At 46.5% G+C, this 17,938-nt stretch overlaps 1 protein-coding gene across 1 annotated transcript; it reads right to left on the reverse strand.

Moving 5' to 3' along the window:
• Window positions 1-1,323: 1,323 nt before the first annotated feature.
• Window positions 1,324-17,502, reverse strand: tbl3 (transducin beta like 3). Its single transcript, XM_006637370.3, has 23 exons — window positions 17,340-17,502; window positions 17,176-17,227; window positions 16,794-16,889; window positions 16,660-16,707; window positions 16,165-16,306; window positions 15,877-15,961; window positions 15,288-15,458; window positions 14,476-14,551; window positions 14,107-14,203; window positions 13,705-13,919; window positions 13,081-13,222; window positions 12,051-12,109; window positions 11,135-11,241; window positions 10,782-10,920; window positions 8,565-8,795; window positions 8,122-8,192; window positions 7,544-7,700; window positions 7,221-7,279; window positions 5,771-5,874; window positions 4,676-4,747; window positions 3,972-4,130; window positions 3,351-3,441; window positions 1,324-2,854 (listed from the first exon to the last, which is right to left on the reverse strand). Exons 1-23 carry the CDS (start codon window positions 17,369-17,371, stop codon window positions 2,350-2,352), a joined length of 2,910 nt encoding a protein of 969 aa, XP_006637433.2. The 5' UTR covers window positions 17,372-17,502; the 3' UTR covers window positions 1,324-2,349.
• Window positions 17,503-17,938: the final 436 nt, after the last annotated feature.

A 17,938-nucleotide genomic window follows, 5' to 3' on the forward strand; every position in this document is an offset into this window, starting at 1 on the left:
ACCTTAAAGGACAAGTTTTCATAAATAAATGGATTAATGGCTTAAGTGATCAGTTCAATTCAAGCTACTTCATCATCCCCAAGGGAGAATTTGCTTTTGAGTCCAACACAAAACAATATTAAGAAAAAAGAAACATCACTTCAGTGCAATAATATTAAAGAAAAAAATAATTTTATATTATTTAAGAATGAGGAGGGGAAGAATGATTTCAAAGTCTAGTACTATTACACCCCTACACTGCTGGGAGCAGTGTAAATTCACAGAGGAGGAGGTTTGCCACATAGCCCATGATGCTGAACGCTGTGCTGGTGGAGTGCAAAGTCTCACAGTGATCCCACCTCCATCACTGCAAACCATGCATCCCTCTGGGTGGGAGGAGGAATGACTTGCAAAGCACCTGCATATTTAGTCGGGAGAAACAGATTCCAGAAATGTGCTGAACTGAATTAGACTCTAGCGATGACTCCTGTACCGCCAGAGGAGAATACATGCACATGTGTTCCTCTGACATGCCCAACAGGAGATCTGTTTGGCGCTGTCAAGTCAAGGCAAGCCAAGGGAGTTGCTGTTTTGCCTGAGATCTGAGAAGACCTTGGCTGACTAATACCTAACCTGCACACATATAGCACCGGCAGCTGTGTCACTGCTTGGGGAATTCCAGTTATAGTCAGCTAGTAACATGTCCATGTTTGATATCCCCGATTCTTTCAATTGTGTAACCCCCAGCTTTTAAGAGCTGCTTGTGGTCTACATTCCAGAATGCAGGACACTGACTCCTCTTGCATTGCTCCTGTCCTGTGTCTTAGTAATTATGCACACATGATCATGTCTTCTCTTTCTGGAAGCAGGGTTCCTAAAATTAACAACACATTTGGGAAAAATAATTTGAAAAAGTCATAAGTCCTGTGTAGTGTGCAATTGCTATTTAAAGTAATAAACGATTTCTCAAAAGCACCTTCACCCATTTATTCATTTTAAAAATGTAACCACTCAGACATGTAACCAAAATGGATTTCTTTCAGAAAAGAATCTTTCCTGCGGCGGCTTGGGAGTCATGCTAACTCACTCCTCAGCCACTGGGGCAGGTTTCCAGATATCCAGAAGGGTTTTTGTCCCAGATAGTCCTGAAAGCCAACTCTGGGATCCTCCCCAAGACATTAAACACACTTTCAGCTACAACAGGCAATAGTTTCATATCACAGAAATATCCAAGAACAACCACCTGGAAAACATACATTCTCCTTCATTCTTTTCAAATAAAAATCAAATGCACGAACATACATATATACAGTACACACACACCAAAAAAACTTCCCAAGACAATTAAGGATTCCAATACAAGGTTTTATTACAACATGAGATTTAGCCTATGGAGAATGAATTTGTAATTTTTTTAATTTCTGATCTCCGATTACTTATACTTGCATCAGTTTGGAATTGATAGCTACAAATGAATTTGGTGTCCCACTTCATCTTTGAACACCCACCTTGCAGCAAGAGAACACCTTAATGAGCTCAGCAGCACCGTGCAACAGAGGTAGTCTACACTGGTGGATTGACGCTGTACTTGTAATACAAGCTCATGGGTGCCCAGCAAGTCAAAACAAGTTTAAAACATAGGAAAATTCAAGTCTGGTGCAAAAGTGCACCACACAGTGGGGGCATTGCAGCCACGCAGTCACTAATAAAACAGGAAACAGGAAACATTCTAGTTTCACCAGTCCCAAAGAATGATCTGGAAAAGCAGTGATTTGTATTATCATACAGTTTTCACACATTCCAAGTAAAATACCAATTATGTAATTAAAGCCCTAGGAATAGTAAAAATTAAAACAAACAGATGAAATGTCTGAGGTACCCCCAGCAGGAAGCTACTGAAAAACAAATGGTCATTGAAACGTAAAAACCTCAGGACTTGACTATATTTTTTCGGCACCTATAAACGTTTGGAATAAGAATGTGTTCAGTACTATTACAACTGGTCATCAGGGCTAAACGTCTAGTATACGATTTAATCCAGTACGTTCAGGGACTAAAGCTAGATTCATCCGAATCCTTCTGCACCTGAGCTGTTTGTGTCATCATGACCAACGGTTTTTAGTGAGCCAATCTCTCACAAGGTATAGGACAGCAGAATGTCTGAACTGGATTAACTCTGAGCCCACTTACATGTATAATGTTAATCACCACATGAACAACATCCTGGTGTTTTAGACACATCAGGATTAAAAAAAAACAGAGCTTTTCAAGAAACGGAACCGGATCTGAAGAGGGCGAGAGATCTGGAAACGGGCCGCGCTGAGGGAGCCCTGGGGTGACCTGGGGGTCAGTCCCTGCCACTTGACCAGGTCACCTCCTCCGTCTGGAGGCCCTGGTCTGACGAGGGGCTGGCCGAGTGTCCACCTCACCGGTCTTGCACTTCCTGGGTCTCCTGTCCCTCCTCACCCACTGCTGCTCTTCCTCCCCCTCCTCCTCCTCCTCACTGGCAGGGGATGGCTGGACATTCTCTTTCTGCTCTTCCTCCTCACTGTCCTCTGGCTGGCGTGCGCCATCAGCACCTCCCACCCTTGCTTTGTTAGCGGCGCTGACGTCGCTGTCGTCATCTTCCATCTCCTCGGGGTCCTCCTCTTCTTCCTCCTGGGCGTCCTTTGCGCCTCGAGAGACGCCGACAGTCCCCATGCTGGCTTTCTTGGCAGAGCCGACGCCGTGGTCAACTGAGGCACCATCCTCTTCCTCTCCCATGGTGTCCTCAGTGCCCTCCTCCTCTTCCATCACCACCTGGCTGTAGCTTGGCTGCTTGTCGACAACGAAGAGAGGAAGGCCTCCGTCCATCTCCTCGTCCTGCACTGCCACGCTGCAGTCAGAGAGGAGACCCCGACACACAGGGTGAAAACTAATCAGAAAACTGTCCTCTACTACAGCGACAGAAACAAACTCATTCCGCTATGAGAGACGCAGAGGCTCGGAGAAATAAAAGCACACACAACAAACAATTCATGCTTTGCTGGCTTCCTTCAGCAGAATAATGAAATCACTGATGAAGAATAATAAACCCTTACCAAAAAAATGTAAAAAAAAGTAGTCTTGTGGCAGTTTAGGAGAAATCTGTTCCAATTTCTTGGAACATCTTCCTCAATCACAAACTCTAAAAAAAGCTTTTGCTTTCTGGTCTGGATTTCTTCTCACCACAGTAAAACTCCAGAACCTGAATCAATGTTAATTCATGGGGCTACTTCCCGGTATTTCATTCTGACAGTAGAGCAGAAGAAAACCGGGAGCTCTGGAAAGGGGGGGGGATCGAGAGAAGAGAGCGTGAGGGGATGAGAGGGAGAGACGATACCCCGCCTCACCTGTCCTGGCCGGTCACACGCATGTGCTGCCACATGTAGTCCAAAAACATGGAGGCCTGAAGCAGACGCCCAATCCTCTGGAAGTGCCGCTCTGCGAGCAAACGATCACAGCACGGTTACAACCTGCTCTCAGCTCTGGGGCGCCGGCATGGGTGAGCCGCAGCACACTGGTCAGCACACACAATCACAGCTCACGAGCTGCCAGGCACCTTACTGACACCTCCTCTGTCAAGAAGAAAACCCTGCAGGTGACCGTAAACACTGCCTTTCAGCACTGCTCGCTGGATCACTGGAACACTGTTGTGCACTACAATGATGTATCAAAAGGTACACATGAACAAATTTCACCAGCATAGCCTCGTCATCAACAGACAAGTTTTAAAGCCCGTCACATGTGAGCCACTGACGAGGACTGCAGGAACAATCTGAGGACACGAGAAGGGCTACAAACAAGAGGAGACATTCGGTCCATCAAGTCCGTTTGGTAGTTAGTACTTAATTGATCCATGGATCTCATCCACCCTCTTGCTGAAAGAAGACAGGCTTTCAACATGTCTGTTGTTATAGTTTTGAATAAAAGGTTTATGTGGGCAGGGTTTCCTCAGTCTCGGCGGGGCCTACCTGTGTAGGGCAGGAGTCCCTCCAGTGCGCTGCGGAGCCCCTTGCACTGCAGGAGCTGCTCGGGGCTCAGGTGTCTCAGCAGCGCCTGGATCACCGCCTGGGCCTCCTGGCAGTTCCGGGCGTTGGTGTTCCATACCACGCAGTAGCCCAGCAGCGCCTCTGCGAGAGGGAACAGACATGAGTGCCGCGCTCAGGGAGGTCACTGCCATCGCCAGGCAGTCGTCTCAGAACCACTGCACCTCCTTGAGCAAACACCACGAATGCCTGAGCCCAATACTCCTCTGAAAGTGGACTCATTCCAGCTGAGATTACACACACACGGAAATATGGAAAAAGTACGGCGAGAACCGGACATTTGGTTAAATAACTCATAAAAACATTCCAGAGGATTAACAGCATACCTATCTATTTCAGCTATAAAAAGATCTTGCTTTTTTCTCCGCAATGTACCTTATTTCATTGGCAGTGTTATGTAAGAGTTCTCTAGTACTTAGGCTGTTCCCAAGAGGAAGAGCGATCTAAAAAAACATCAGAGCTGTCTTTTATTAAATATTTTTTAAAGAAAACAAAAAGATGAAATATCCTGGTGTTGCAACAGTGAAGCGATGAATTCTGCAAGAAGACACAGGCGCTTGCGATGCGGCAGACTGTGTCCAAACTCTGCTTCCGTTGTTCGAAAAAGGGTCTCCCTGCAGGTCTCGTACCTTTCTGGTCCTGACGCAGCTTCAGCACGGTTCTGTCCAGCTGCTCTTGTCCCTCTTCCTCTCCACGAATCTCTGCAGAGAGCAGCCAAGACAATAAGCATCACTGCAGGGCTTCCACCTCCTGTGACCTGACCGGGTGAGCAGCTTTCCTCTCACACAGAGCTGCAGACACGGCGCCGTGATCCCAATCTGCTCGTGCAGGAACTGTGATAACAAGCTGAGAACTTATCACTCCTCTCCCCCATTTTCGTTTTTTTATTTCTTGTATTATCATGCTATAATCAGAATCTTAAATTAATAACAGTATATATACACCTGGGCAACGCGAGGCAGCCATTCTGTGCCAGCAGAGCCAAACTCACTGCACAGCAGATCAGGGGGAGGAAGAGGAAACTGCTTCACCATTGGAATTGAACTCATTACGTCAGTAAATTAATGGGTTTAGGGAGGCCAGCTTGTACTAGTCCAGAGTGCAATGGAGGCAGGCCATGAGGGTGAATGCCCCCTACCCTTTTGAACAATGCCATAGGATCTCTGATGACTGAGAAGGCTCAACTGAAGGATGGCACCCCCTGCAGGAGTCTCTCTCTGCTTGTGTGTGTTCTTTCACTAATGAGCCCTGACAAAGCCATGGGTTTTAACATGCTGCTGGTTTTCGTGACTGCAGGTGGGCTCTTACTGACCTGAAGTACACCTTCACAAACCTATATTTCCGCATGCTGAGGTTTCTAAATTCAAGTGGCATGCTTGCTCTGAGCACACACAGGGCGTAGGTGGAAGTTTGCTTTCAGAGCACCTGCTGTCACAGGCCATTTCTCTGAGAGACCTCCCGGGCTGTGCAGGCATCTGACCCTGGGTTTAGAGCTGTCACGGGCCTCATTAAGTTCACAATCAAGATCAGACCACAACAGAAGCAGTTTTATGGGGGTAAAACAGGTGCGTTTTCAATTATGCTTACCTTGCGCTGATGAAGAGAGAATAAAGAAACACTCCTATTTAGAAACTGATCCCAGAACAGCGAAAGTGGTCATTGATTCCACAGCCCGTGTTTGAGGAACGGAACCTTGAGCTCGACATTCAGAGACGATATCGTACCTTTAATGACACGCAGCACAGTGTGGGGCTGATTGAGAGAGATGGCCAAGCCCAGGGCTCGTAGGTATTTCTTCTCGTGGAGCAAGTTGGAGAGCTCCTGCTGTCTGTAACACAAGCAAGAGTTCATTCCCTGAACACCCTGCACCCTACACAGTTCATTTCCCCTGCCCTGCAGCACTGACAAAGGGCTCCCAGTGCAGACAGCCAAGGTCCCTTCGGTACCGGCAAACAACTGAGTTTATTTTAAGCTATGAAACTGCATGTTGAGAACAATAAAGGCTTCAGGCAAAAAAATGCAATATTCCTCTTGGCAGCACCTTCTGAAGGATTAATCTGAGTGGGCCTGTGCCTCGGTGCCTGGGAGATCGCAGGTGTACGCAGTGTCAACATCTGAAGGGGATTCAGAGGGAAATGTCAGATAACTAGAGGCCAGTCTGGCAGGATAGGACGGTGGTGGCAGACTGGCTGGTATGACTCATTTATGAGTGCACAGGCAGTAACACAGCGGTACTCACGCAGATTGAAATAAAGAAAATCTTCATTCTAACCCTTAGATGCTGTTTTTTTCACTTTCCAAGTTTCCTAAGTGCCTGCCACCTTCTATCTCATTTTAGCAAACTACAGCCATGCTGTGAACTGAGGTAGGAATACCCCTCCTCTCACAGGAATTCCCAGGACTGGCTAGGGCTCTTCGAGTCATGGGTTACTTTTAATAACTTTAAACCTTTTAATAAACTTTTTTGAAAAAATCTCTGCTCTCTTTTGCCCTTTAAAAGAAGCACCAATCAATTCAGTTTCCCAGTGAAAAAAAATAGAAAACCCTGCGGATTGCTAGACAAGGCAAACAGCGTTTCACTTGAATACCTGTCCAGATAACTTTGCTGAGAAAATATTTGTTTGGACAACTCTTTCAGCTGCAGGTGAAATTAAACTGGCAAGCATAAAGAAACTGCACTTGACCAAACTGTGAAAAATAAGCTTTGGCTCATTTTAAACATCTGCTTAATATTGCTTTTCAACAGCATTACGTGGTTTGCAATAATCACAACTTCAATGTTCGGAATCATTAAGAGTTAACAATAAATTGTCCTAGTTTCCAAGGGCAACGAACTTCCCTGAACTGGGACCTACTGATGACTGAATGAGTGCTGATCACTGTGTAACAGGGATGTTGGCAGCTACAGTTAAACCCTGAGTCCTGGACAAGGGGTTTCCTAGGAAAACAAGGGGCCTCAGTTTGTGGAATGTCAGAAACCTTTCCATAAATGAGAAAAGATGATTATGGTCCTAAACAGTAAAAACTTTCAAAGCACATTTCATTCATTCACTTTGTGTGTCTTCTTGGGTGTACTCTGGAAACTGGCCTTTCTCGTTACAAACTGAAAGTGCTTTCAAACCTTAGTGAACACCTCTGTGAACATATGGTGCGGTCAGTACAAGCAGGACTTACTTCAATATCTGATCCTCCTGCTTGGCCTGCTCCTCTTCTAGTTCAGCGTCTGTGACGTCCTGCAGACAGGGAGTAAAAGACACATGAGGATGTGACACAAGAGGGACCATGGACACAAGACCATGAAATGCAGGAGCAGTACATGCTGACTGAAGTGTGTCAATTAGATTAGACCTACACCTTATGCTTACCAAAACCACTGTTTTAATTAGTGGAGGACCTGTAAGCACTAAATGCCAAACTGTCATTTTGGAGAGCAGAGCAACGCTGTGCTTCCTGTTCCCAGTTTCAGGAGCGCTGGAGCAGCCCGGAGCAGCACTGACCTTCCAGATCGTGATGCAGGAGTCGGCCGAGCCCGTCACCATCAGGTCATCCTTCCGGCTGCTGTGGAGACCCCACACCTTGTCCTGGTGGGCTTCCAACGTCTTGACGCACTCGTTGGTCTTGATGGTCCAGAGCTTCACGAGCCCGTCAGAGCCGCTGGAGGGGAGACGAGCAGCGAAGGTGAGGCTCAGCAGCACCTGGGCCGCCAGCTTTCCGTTACCCCCTCCCACCGCCCTGACAGTGCTTGCGCAGCTGGCAGCTCTCTGGATCGCAGTCCCTGCCTGCGCAGGTGCCGAAAGCCTGCGTGCCTTACTGACAGGCCTCGGTGGGGCATGACAACATCTCGGTTTCCAAACAAAAACAATTCATGCCGACACGGGACTCAGTGCTGCTGTGACCCAAGAGCTTGTGGTACAGCTGCTCGTTGGAAAAAAAAGCACATCAACTAAACCAAATATCAGACCATTTGCACCAGCATCACACTATAAACAAACTGATTTGTTGCTGGGACATTTACCATCATAAGTCAATAGCAACCTTGCTGTATGTTAATCATTTATCTACGTGTTGCAGCTACCTTGACAGCAGTTGTGTTCCACGGTTCACGAAGATGACCTTCAACACTGAGGCGTCGTGACCTTCAAACGTCTGCAACACAGAAACAGCCATCAGCGCAGCCTCAGGCCTCCCCATCTCCCCTGGCTCGGTTTCGTACCCTCATCCTAATGTTCCCACTCTGTCTCACCACTAAGTGACCAGCGCCAGAGACTCTGATAACATCAGGAAACAGGGAAGAGCACAAAGGAGAAGCTATTCACAGCACCTGGCTCTTTGGATGCTACATCTAAATGGTTTAAGGATCTGACTCCTCCTTTTTTACAAAGAAGCCAGGGAGTCAGTTTCCACAACACAGTGGGGCAGCCTTCCCGGACTCCCACAGCCCTGTATTTTAAAACATGCTTCTGGGTCAACTGAAAGAAAAAAGGCTGGAGCTGGCGGAGGTGGCCTGGAAGAGCTTACCTTGAGGCAGCTGAAGTCCTGCAGGCCCCAGAGCTTGACGGAGCCGTCTGCGGAGGAGGTGGCCAGGACCTGGTCCACAGGCGAGAACTGCACACACCACACCCCTCTGCGGTGGCCGCGGAACACCCCCAGCAGGGACAGGTCCGCCAGGGCCCACAGCTTGGTCGTGCGGTCTTGGGAGCCCGAGGCCAGCAGCTTGTCATTGGGGGAGACTGCAACACTGTTCACATCCTGCACACGAGCAGAGAGAGGAGGGCTCAGACACTCTGAGCAACAGGCAGCTCACTCTCTGCCCCTCGACAGAATGTCGCAAGGCCGCTTCACTTCTGATTTATCATACGATCTACCGTGTTCTTTTGTGCCACAGTCCTTAATAAGCACATGAACACCTTATACTTTAATGCTTATGGCCAACCATGCTGCTTTCAGATGACTATGGGGTAACTCAGCAGCATCAGAGACGGCCTGTGAAGGAACCTCTTCATCAGTTTTTAGGAGAGCAGCTCTTCCAAGCCACTGACGGGAGTTCACTGGACCAGACTGTGAAGTGAAGGAAAGACATCAAGACCAGGCTGTAGAAAGGTCTAGAGAGACTTTGCTATGTCTGTCAGGTCTATTGCATTATTCTCTTATACATCTCCACATCTGTCTCCCTGAAGGCTTCAGCTCTTTGGAACAGTTTATTGATGGTGCCTTGCCCCCCCAGACAGATGAATCATTCCAACATCAGGTTTCTGCATGACTGACTTTTTCTTATCTGCATTATACAAACAGCTCGCATGATTGTTCCAATACCGCAATGATTGAAATTATTGATATCAGCCCTCAGCATCCTCATTCCTTGCCTGTTGAATGTTAAAGGAAGTGTGTGCAGGTATTTCTCTCTTCACTTGCAAGGATTCTGCAGACACAATAAACACTTTGTTATCCAGTTACAATGGGGTTTTTCAAAAGCAGGATAATGGAAATAACCAGTAAAAGAGCACATACACATGTATCCTAAATGTTTCCTATATTGCAAAAAAACATTTTACCATGAAACTCACCATGCACAGCAAATCTTCAGGAAAGCTGAGTGATACAAAACTAAGGGAGGCAGCTTGCCCTACAGTAACTGAGAATTTTAATGTAGTATAAAAATATTTCACAGTACACACATTACACTAAAGGAGGTAAGGGCAGTGCTAGGTGTACACCCATTTATGGAAAACATATGCAATGCACTACTTTAACACAGCATGTCTTTTTGCATTTCCTTATTCTCAAATTTATTTAGTTTCTGACGCTGTAGCAAACTGCAATGACTCAGCCTTCAATTCAGCAAACAACAACAGTGTATCCTCTCGTGATCTCTCCTCTGCTTTGCCATCGTTCCACTCTGCGTGGCATTCATCTTTCTGCTCTACAGATAATAGTCTCCTCTTTCCTTTCTTTGTTGGTACAATTCTTTCTTGGTAGTTTCAGCAGTGATCATAAAACTGGTCAAAAGCCACAAGACACCTGACTGGGAATAAACAACAGATATTGAATGGAATAGAACAAGACATGTCTGGAGGTGTCCCAAGATTTCACCGGTGAGTGAAAAACAGATTATGCTGGTTTACTAGTCACTTTCTAAAGAATTCCAGATGTTCAAAAACAAGGAGAACTTCGAGCTCAAGAAAGCTATCCCAAAATGAAGCTTGAGTTAATGTAAGAGCATGTGTTGGCTCTTCTGGGACAAAGGCCACACAGAGGGGAATGGATCTCCTGTGCAGGCTTTTCGTAGCTCTGCAGTATTGCAAGTCATGTCAAATACAAAAGGGCTTTCCTGTGCACTGAATCAAGATGTCATATCTAAGTTGGTCTGGAAAGGAGACTTCACACACTTGCACAGGATGCCTGGTGCTTGCCACCAAGTTTTCTGGTTCATGCCCAGGTGTTGCCGCTGAGTCACTGTGTTTCCCTGAATAAGTCACTGGTCTTCCCTGGGATCTGTCCTTTGGGTCAGACACAAAGCCACTGTCCTGCTGTGAGTGACCTCTTAACCCTTAGCTCACCTCCTAGTCTCTGGAAGTCCCACTAGCTAAAAGCGTGAGGTAAAGACCCAAAGGTTAATGATCAAACCTTCAAACAACAAAAGTCTGACACACTGAGACAGGCAAAGGCAGAGGCTTATGTGAGGCTCTCCTCCCCAGGAGGTGTGCTGGCTACTGGGAAGTAACGTCACTCTCTCACCTTGTCGTGCCCCTTCTCTGTGACTCGTGCGGTCAGGGCCTCCACTCCACCACCTTCCTTAGACCGCAGGGATTCTGGGAGCTCCCACACCTTGACCGTGTAGTCCTGAGAGCCAGACGCCACAAAGCTCTCCTTCATCCTGCAGGGTTAGGGGCACAGGTGACGTAGTTATTACAACCCTGGCAAACACTTTTGCGCTAACAGTGCACTTAATAAGATAAGCTCTACCAAAGAGTTGGCACTGTCTACAAGACTTCCAAAAGTGATTTTCCCTGGCTTCACAAAGACTGATCGTAGCAGTTTAGAAACAAAACATAAGTTTAGAACACAATTATGAAGGTACACTTCCCCACCTTGAGCAGGAGATACTCCCCACGGCGTTGACGTGCCCAAGGCCTTGTGCCACACAGCACACCTGCCCCGTCGCCGGGCTCAGCCGCCACACCCTGATGGAGTTGTCCTGCAGGGAAACAGAAGACACACCTCACAGGTTTCACAGGAAGAGTGCATGCAGAATCACGGTCTCCAACAAAAAATCATTTCCAATCTTTTCTTGTTTTACTTAACTAAAGTACCTTTTCTTAAAGTAACAGTCAAACAGAAATGGAGACTTCTTGAAGGGAGCCAGGTAAACAGCTTCAACAACATGAGTAACTTGTTCCAGACTCCCACAACCCTCTGATTAATGAAGAGCCTGTTGTTCTCAATACTGAACAGTAATTCTACATGATTGAATGTAAAGCCTGTGTAAGTAAAGCAGGACTACTTTCAGAACCATCCATCCATTTTCGAACCGCTTTATTGAGCACAGTGTTGCAGGGGAGCCAGAGCCTATCCTGGCAAGCAATGGGCGCAAGGCGGGCTACACCCCGGGTGGGACACTAGTCGCACAGCACACACAGACACACACTCACACCAGGACCAGTTGTCGCAGAAGCCAATGAACTGACCAGTATGTCTTTAGATTGTGGGAGAGAACTGGTGCACTCAGAGGAGACCCACGTGCATGAGGAGAACATGCAAACTCCACACAGATAGTAGCCCAGGTCTGGAATTGAACCCAGGGCACCAGCGCTGTAAGGCAGCAATGCTGACCACTGCGCCACCCTTACTTTCAGAGCCTCAGTTACAACAAACTGATGAAAAGAAGGAGAGAGGCGCCGGGGCACAGCCTCACTCTCACCCAGCACCTCTTAAACAGTGACACTCTCTTTCTTTCTTTTTTGTTTATAATAAAAAATCTTATTTAGGTTCTGGTCCAACACTTACCTTTGCACAACTCGCAAACATGCAACCTTTTCGGAACACATCCAACGACAACACAGTGTCTAAAAAATAAAGATACACATGTGTTCGTAAACATCCAAATGACTGAAATTTCTTTTGCTCCACCTGAACATTGTGCTTGGGTACTAATAGCTATTCTGACAAGTTTAGTTGGTCCAGGATTTTAAATTAAGGGGCCTTCAGCCCTGGTTCATTCGAACCCTGATTCTGTCACAGAGCTTACTTGCATTCTGCCCTCCAGATGAGTCACGAAGATTAAAGCCTAATTTAGCGGACTAAATCAAATGTCCACTTTCTTGCCTTTGGACAGTGCTTACTAAATGACCAGCTGTTGTGCTGATGTTAATTATTAATAGAAATCATCTATTTAAATAGAACCCTTCATGACACCACCTCAATACCAAGCCAAGACAAAGGCAAAACCAACAGAGAAACATATAACTTATAAATTAAAGATTAGTCAAATTCACAATGCAGTCACCTCAACATACACACCCGCAGAATCAAAAAATGCTCCCACCACACACACAAACACAGCTGTACCAGTTAAAATGAACTCTGTGGAATTTCTGAACCTTTCTCACAAATCACTCCTTCACCAAACTCATACACACACTCCCTGCAGATCATATCACAACCAGAATACTGTATCATATATCATGTATGCAGGAGATAAGGCCCAGCAGTGACAGACAGTGCTCTAGACTGATGAACAGGCCATTATTCAGAGGAAATTTCAGCCACCAGACATGAAGTCATAATTCAAAATCAAGGCTGCCACCTAATGTACAGAAATGTAGCAACCCTAAACCGGTAAGGAAAAAGAGCACGGGTATTCAGGACTGAACAACATCAAAATGCCTCTTTCAATGTGTTTGCTCCATTTTTTTATTACTAATTTTATCATTTGTAATTTCAAATAAAATCATGTTAATCAGTCTGTGTGTTTTGCATTGAAATATACAGCTGTTCCTGATCTACATATAGTGTCCGTTCTGGACCTGTGACTGACCTGTGTGTCCGTACAAGATCTGGCAGCTGGAAGAGGCCAGCTCAAACACCTTCAGCTGAGGGCTGTTTGTTGCCACAACGATGTGAGAGTCCTCTGGGCCCAGGAACTTTACATCCAGAATATCATCACTGTATCCCACAAACTGCCACAGTGGAGGGAAAGGGAGAGACGAGAGTGAGAGGAGGATAAATGTGAAACATTTCATCTGTAAAGTGGGCTGCAAAGGTTGCGTGTTCAAACTCTGAACGCATCGGTAATAACATCAGGAGCCTCCGTAAAACTGAACAAATGAGTCTTAAGTGTCAAAGTCTTGCTCTCACTGTTACAGCATTATTCTGCTGGTAGAAGGATGGACTTATTGTAAAAAAATAAAAAAACACAGAAGAGGTAATAATGCATAAGACTGTGCAAAGATACAGAATTTGATCATTGGCGGCTGTCAAGGGCTTTCTAAATTTGCCACATGTTCTGCAGTGCAGTGGGCCTTCTGGTGGAAGTGCAGTGCTGTGTGTCATGCAGGTGGTGGACGAACTGGGCCCCCTTCTTCACGTGTAGTGTTTTGGGGTATCCTTGGGGATGGCACAGTGAAATGTGATGTGCCATCCCAGCCCCAGCGAGACACACCTGCTGCTGCAGAGTCAGAGATGGTAGGTCGTACAGCAGGAAGTTGTGCTCAGCGGTCACCGCAGCGACGCGGGAGGAAGAGGGCAGCGGATGGCAGCAGGTGAAGCTGTGCTCGTCACCATCATCGCTTTCTGCCTTCCCCGTCGGGTGCCCGGTGGGCAGCGTCTGGGTGAAGATGCAGCGCCCAGAGCTCGCCTCCCACACCCGCAACACGCCTGCAAAGAATGAGCAACAGTCACACAGAGACGCGGCACCGACGTCCTCACGTGTGGGAGAGCAACTGTACCTGCAGTTCCTACACAGGAACCCCCACAAAGCCATGGGCAGCACAGAGTGGAGTCACGTTAAGTCAGAAGAACCGTGAATGTCCTGAAACTAGACAAAGCTGACCACAGTCCTCACCTCTGCTTCCTGCAGTAATGAAGTGCAGCCCTTCATTCTTGACCCCTATCCTGGAGACATCAGCTCCCTGGGGCAGCAACACCACGGCCTCCACTGCCTGGCAGGGACACACACATGGACACAGATGTACCTCACCTAATACAGGATGACTCAAAAGCATATGGAATTATCCTAGCACGCTTGAGCAGCTGCATCACTGTTTTTAGCCAAAGTCTACAGCACTGTGCATGCTTTGCTAAAGCATTCCAGATGCTTTATACTAAAACTATGAAGAAAACTCCATGCACCAAGAAATATGACAGTAGGATAGAAACAGGACAATTCTGTCCGTGCAAAGGCACCAGGACGTGTGCAGGAACACCGCCTCACCTCAAACACCGGCACAGTTCTAGTGGGAGTCTTGGATTTCAGGTCCCAGACCGTGCAGATCTTGTCACGCCCCGAGCTGTGGGTACACATTGATCAATGAAACAACCTTCCTCCGAGACAAGGCAACGAACAGGAAAACAAGAAAGAAGGCGGAGCGCTGGCCAACCAAGACAAGAGGATTTTAGTCAGGAAGGAACACATTGCCCGGCTCTCCCGTTCAACATGAACATGAAAATCAAGATGACAGAATGTGTTTTGTCTCACCTGCAATATCATGACCATGTCTGGTCACCACCTTACAAAAAAGATACTGATGTTCCTGAGCAGGGCTCTCTAGCCCTTGGAAAACCCCAGTCCGGCATGCTCCAGAGGTAACATTTAACTGGCAGATTTATAAAAGCTTGCAACAATTCAACTGAGATCAATTAAACAGGTGATTTGCTATATATTTTCGGCACTTCAGATATTAAGGAGATATATTACACTATTATATATTACAGTAGCTATTTTATTTGAGACCAACATCCGGGACCCTTCAGCTCTAAGATCCTTTTTAAGTAAATGTTCCTAACCGTTAAGGATTGGTGAATGACACTGAGACTAATTCAGCTGAGGATCTCTAGATGTACTGTTAAAAATTAATTTTACTTCAGCGACAAATTCACTGATAACCCTAAAACAAGATGGACTGAATGGCCGCCTCTCATTTGTTTCCTGCCTTGTGTCTTTATGTTTCCCACTGCTGCAGAACCAAAGCACCAGTAAAGACGCAATGAAGTAATGAAGCAGCAGGAGGGACTTCAGGGAGGTACCTGACGAGTGTGCTGCCGTCAGGGGTGAAGGCGAGCGAGGTCACTGCACTGTAGTGGCTCTCCAGCACACACAGGCACTGGCTGGTGCGCAGGTCCCACACGCGGATCCTACAGTCCATGGAGGAGGAGAAGAGCTGCAGAAGAGCGCTGTCAGGGTGGAACTGCACCAGGCTGGGGGAAGGCATGGGGAAACACAGCTGGTCAGCGACCTGACCCAACACTTCTTCCCAAAGGATGAAGCGACGGCATAGCCTCAACTCATCCCACTTCACAAAGACCGGTCGCAGGTACTGCTGTGACTTCCGAAAAAAGAAAGCTAAAATAAGTTTCATCAAAACTGTCAGTCATTGTATGTAAGTCGTCAGGTCGTGCTTTTCACCACCAAATTCACACATTTCACGAAACAACGTCGCCCACCCTTCAGGTTCTAACACTGCAGCACTTTGACAAACTATTTTGAGCCACATGTACATCAAATACATCCAGCAGAAAAGAAAATGGGAATGTTAGCGATAAATTTCAAAGGGCTGTCAGAAGCAAGCTGAGCCTGCTGTGGGAAACGAAAAAGGAATGAAAACAAACGCCTTACTGTACGACTCCAGGAGAACCCTTGAGGTTGTGGGTGCAGTACTGCTTCACCACGTCCCACAGTTTGATGGTGCCATCACAGCCCCCTGGCAACAGACAAACAGGCACACCATGTCAGAACACCTGCGATCTGCGGACAGGCCGGCAGTGTCATCCGCCTGATTCAGAGAGCACGACAACACACCAGGGGACAGAAAGAGAGAGAGCTCAGAGCAAGTTGTGCATTCTGACACTGCTGGAAGAAGGCCCCGTGCCAGTTCAAGCTCAGCTCAGCCGCGCAGTGCCGTACCTGTGGCCAGGAGTGTGGACGTGGGGTCGAAGGTCATGCTGGCCACAGGGCTGGTGTGGATGGCCCTCCAGGTGCGCACGCAGCGGCTCTCCCTCCAGTCCCACTGCTTCAGCAGCAGAGCGCGGCTCGCCGTCACAAGCACCTGCAACACAGGGCCACTCAACACAGAGAACAGCACCTCCAGCCCTCCCTGCAGGGCTCGTTCACCGAGAGCAGACTCTCATGATACATCACATCTTCTTACATTATTCACAGGATGAGACAGATGGAAAACAACATTTCTTCAGTTGCTCCGTCACTCTTACTGAAATACCTGTTTCTTAAAAACATGTCAACACAAGGCCTTGTGAGTTGCTCAACAGGTAAAGGTGCTCGTGATCATCAGTAATTCTTTTCTGGATGTGCAGTGTAACAGTTATAAACACCATACTCATTTTTAAAGGCTGAAAAGTGTTCCAGATACCAGTAATCAGTAAGTTTCACTCTGTACCCTACCTCGTCATCAGGGCTTAAGGTGAAAGAAGTAATGTCTTCCTGGTCATCCTGTGAAAACAGTATATATATTTATTTACAGAAGAAAAAGTCTTAAAAACAATTACAGGAAACAACAGCTGCAACAGAGCTCCTACCTGCTCAATTCTCTGGATGACTTTCCCTGTGGCAATCTCCAGGACATTAACTCTTGTCCCACAGGTGCAAAAAATGTAATTCTCATCGGTACTGATCTGGAACAAAAAGAATCAGCAACAGACAGCATAAGCCTGGCTGAAAATGCAGTTTACTTTCATCGTTCTCATAAGGATCGAGCAACACTGAACGCCGATTAAAACATCTGTGAGTAGGGCAAGACACGCCGCAAGGTTTTTGGACCAGGAAAGAAAATGTGCACGTCTGTAACTGCTAGTGTACGAAGATCTCATTTTACAGGACCTGATTTTTGATTAACACAGTATCGCGCCAGAAGAAAACACGTTTGCGCACCACCTTCTCCCAATCTCTATGCAAACCTACCTGCACTTTGCCTCCTTTATAAAACGGTTCGATTTTGTCCAAAACAGCATAGCTACGACAGAAAAAAAAGAAAAAAATAATAGTTTTAAAATTGTGAAGCTCGTTAGTCTATCAGCTTAACTTTTTCCGCGCTGACTCTCAAGGTCTCACTTTAACACACTTACTTGGTTTTAAGTTGTAAGGTGCTGGTAGCCATTGTCCTCAGCTCTCATGGGAATGATCTTAAATGCAGCACTGGGGTGATTTTGATCACTTCTGGAACTCCGAATGCCAGGTTTACTCAGTGCCTGCCATGTGTTTCCACACAACGCCACTGCCGTAATCCGCCCGTCGCATAGATTGCACGTCATCACTGGCGCGGAGTCAAGCAGGGGAAGAATTTGACATGTGCTTTCAAAGTGACCTGCGTCTTGCACTCACAGGGGTATGCAGATTGACCGTTATGAATCAAAAGAAGTAACATCCCATTAAATTCAACAAGGACTTATTTCTTAATCTAAAAAATAATGAAAATGACCCCATGATCACTGTTTCATTTTCCTCCATTGTACAAGAAACTATAATCTGAATGGCATACAGCTCCTTTCTATCGCAGTAAAATAAAATATTTGAGTGTAATTTTCAGAAGCCTGTTTCATATTTACTGGGGTCGTGATGATAGTAGATTCATATGTGTATTTAATTCACTAACATTTTCTTCCTAAAGTTCAGGTGGCAATCTGTGGAATAATAAAAATAATCGTTATTGTTAATTATAATAGTA

This window comes from Lepisosteus oculatus, chromosome 19 (genome assembly GCF_040954835.1).
Source record: "Lepisosteus oculatus isolate fLepOcu1 chromosome 19, fLepOcu1.hap2, whole genome shotgun sequence".
Taxonomy (NCBI): domain Eukaryota; kingdom Metazoa; phylum Chordata; class Actinopteri; order Semionotiformes; family Lepisosteidae; genus Lepisosteus; species Lepisosteus oculatus.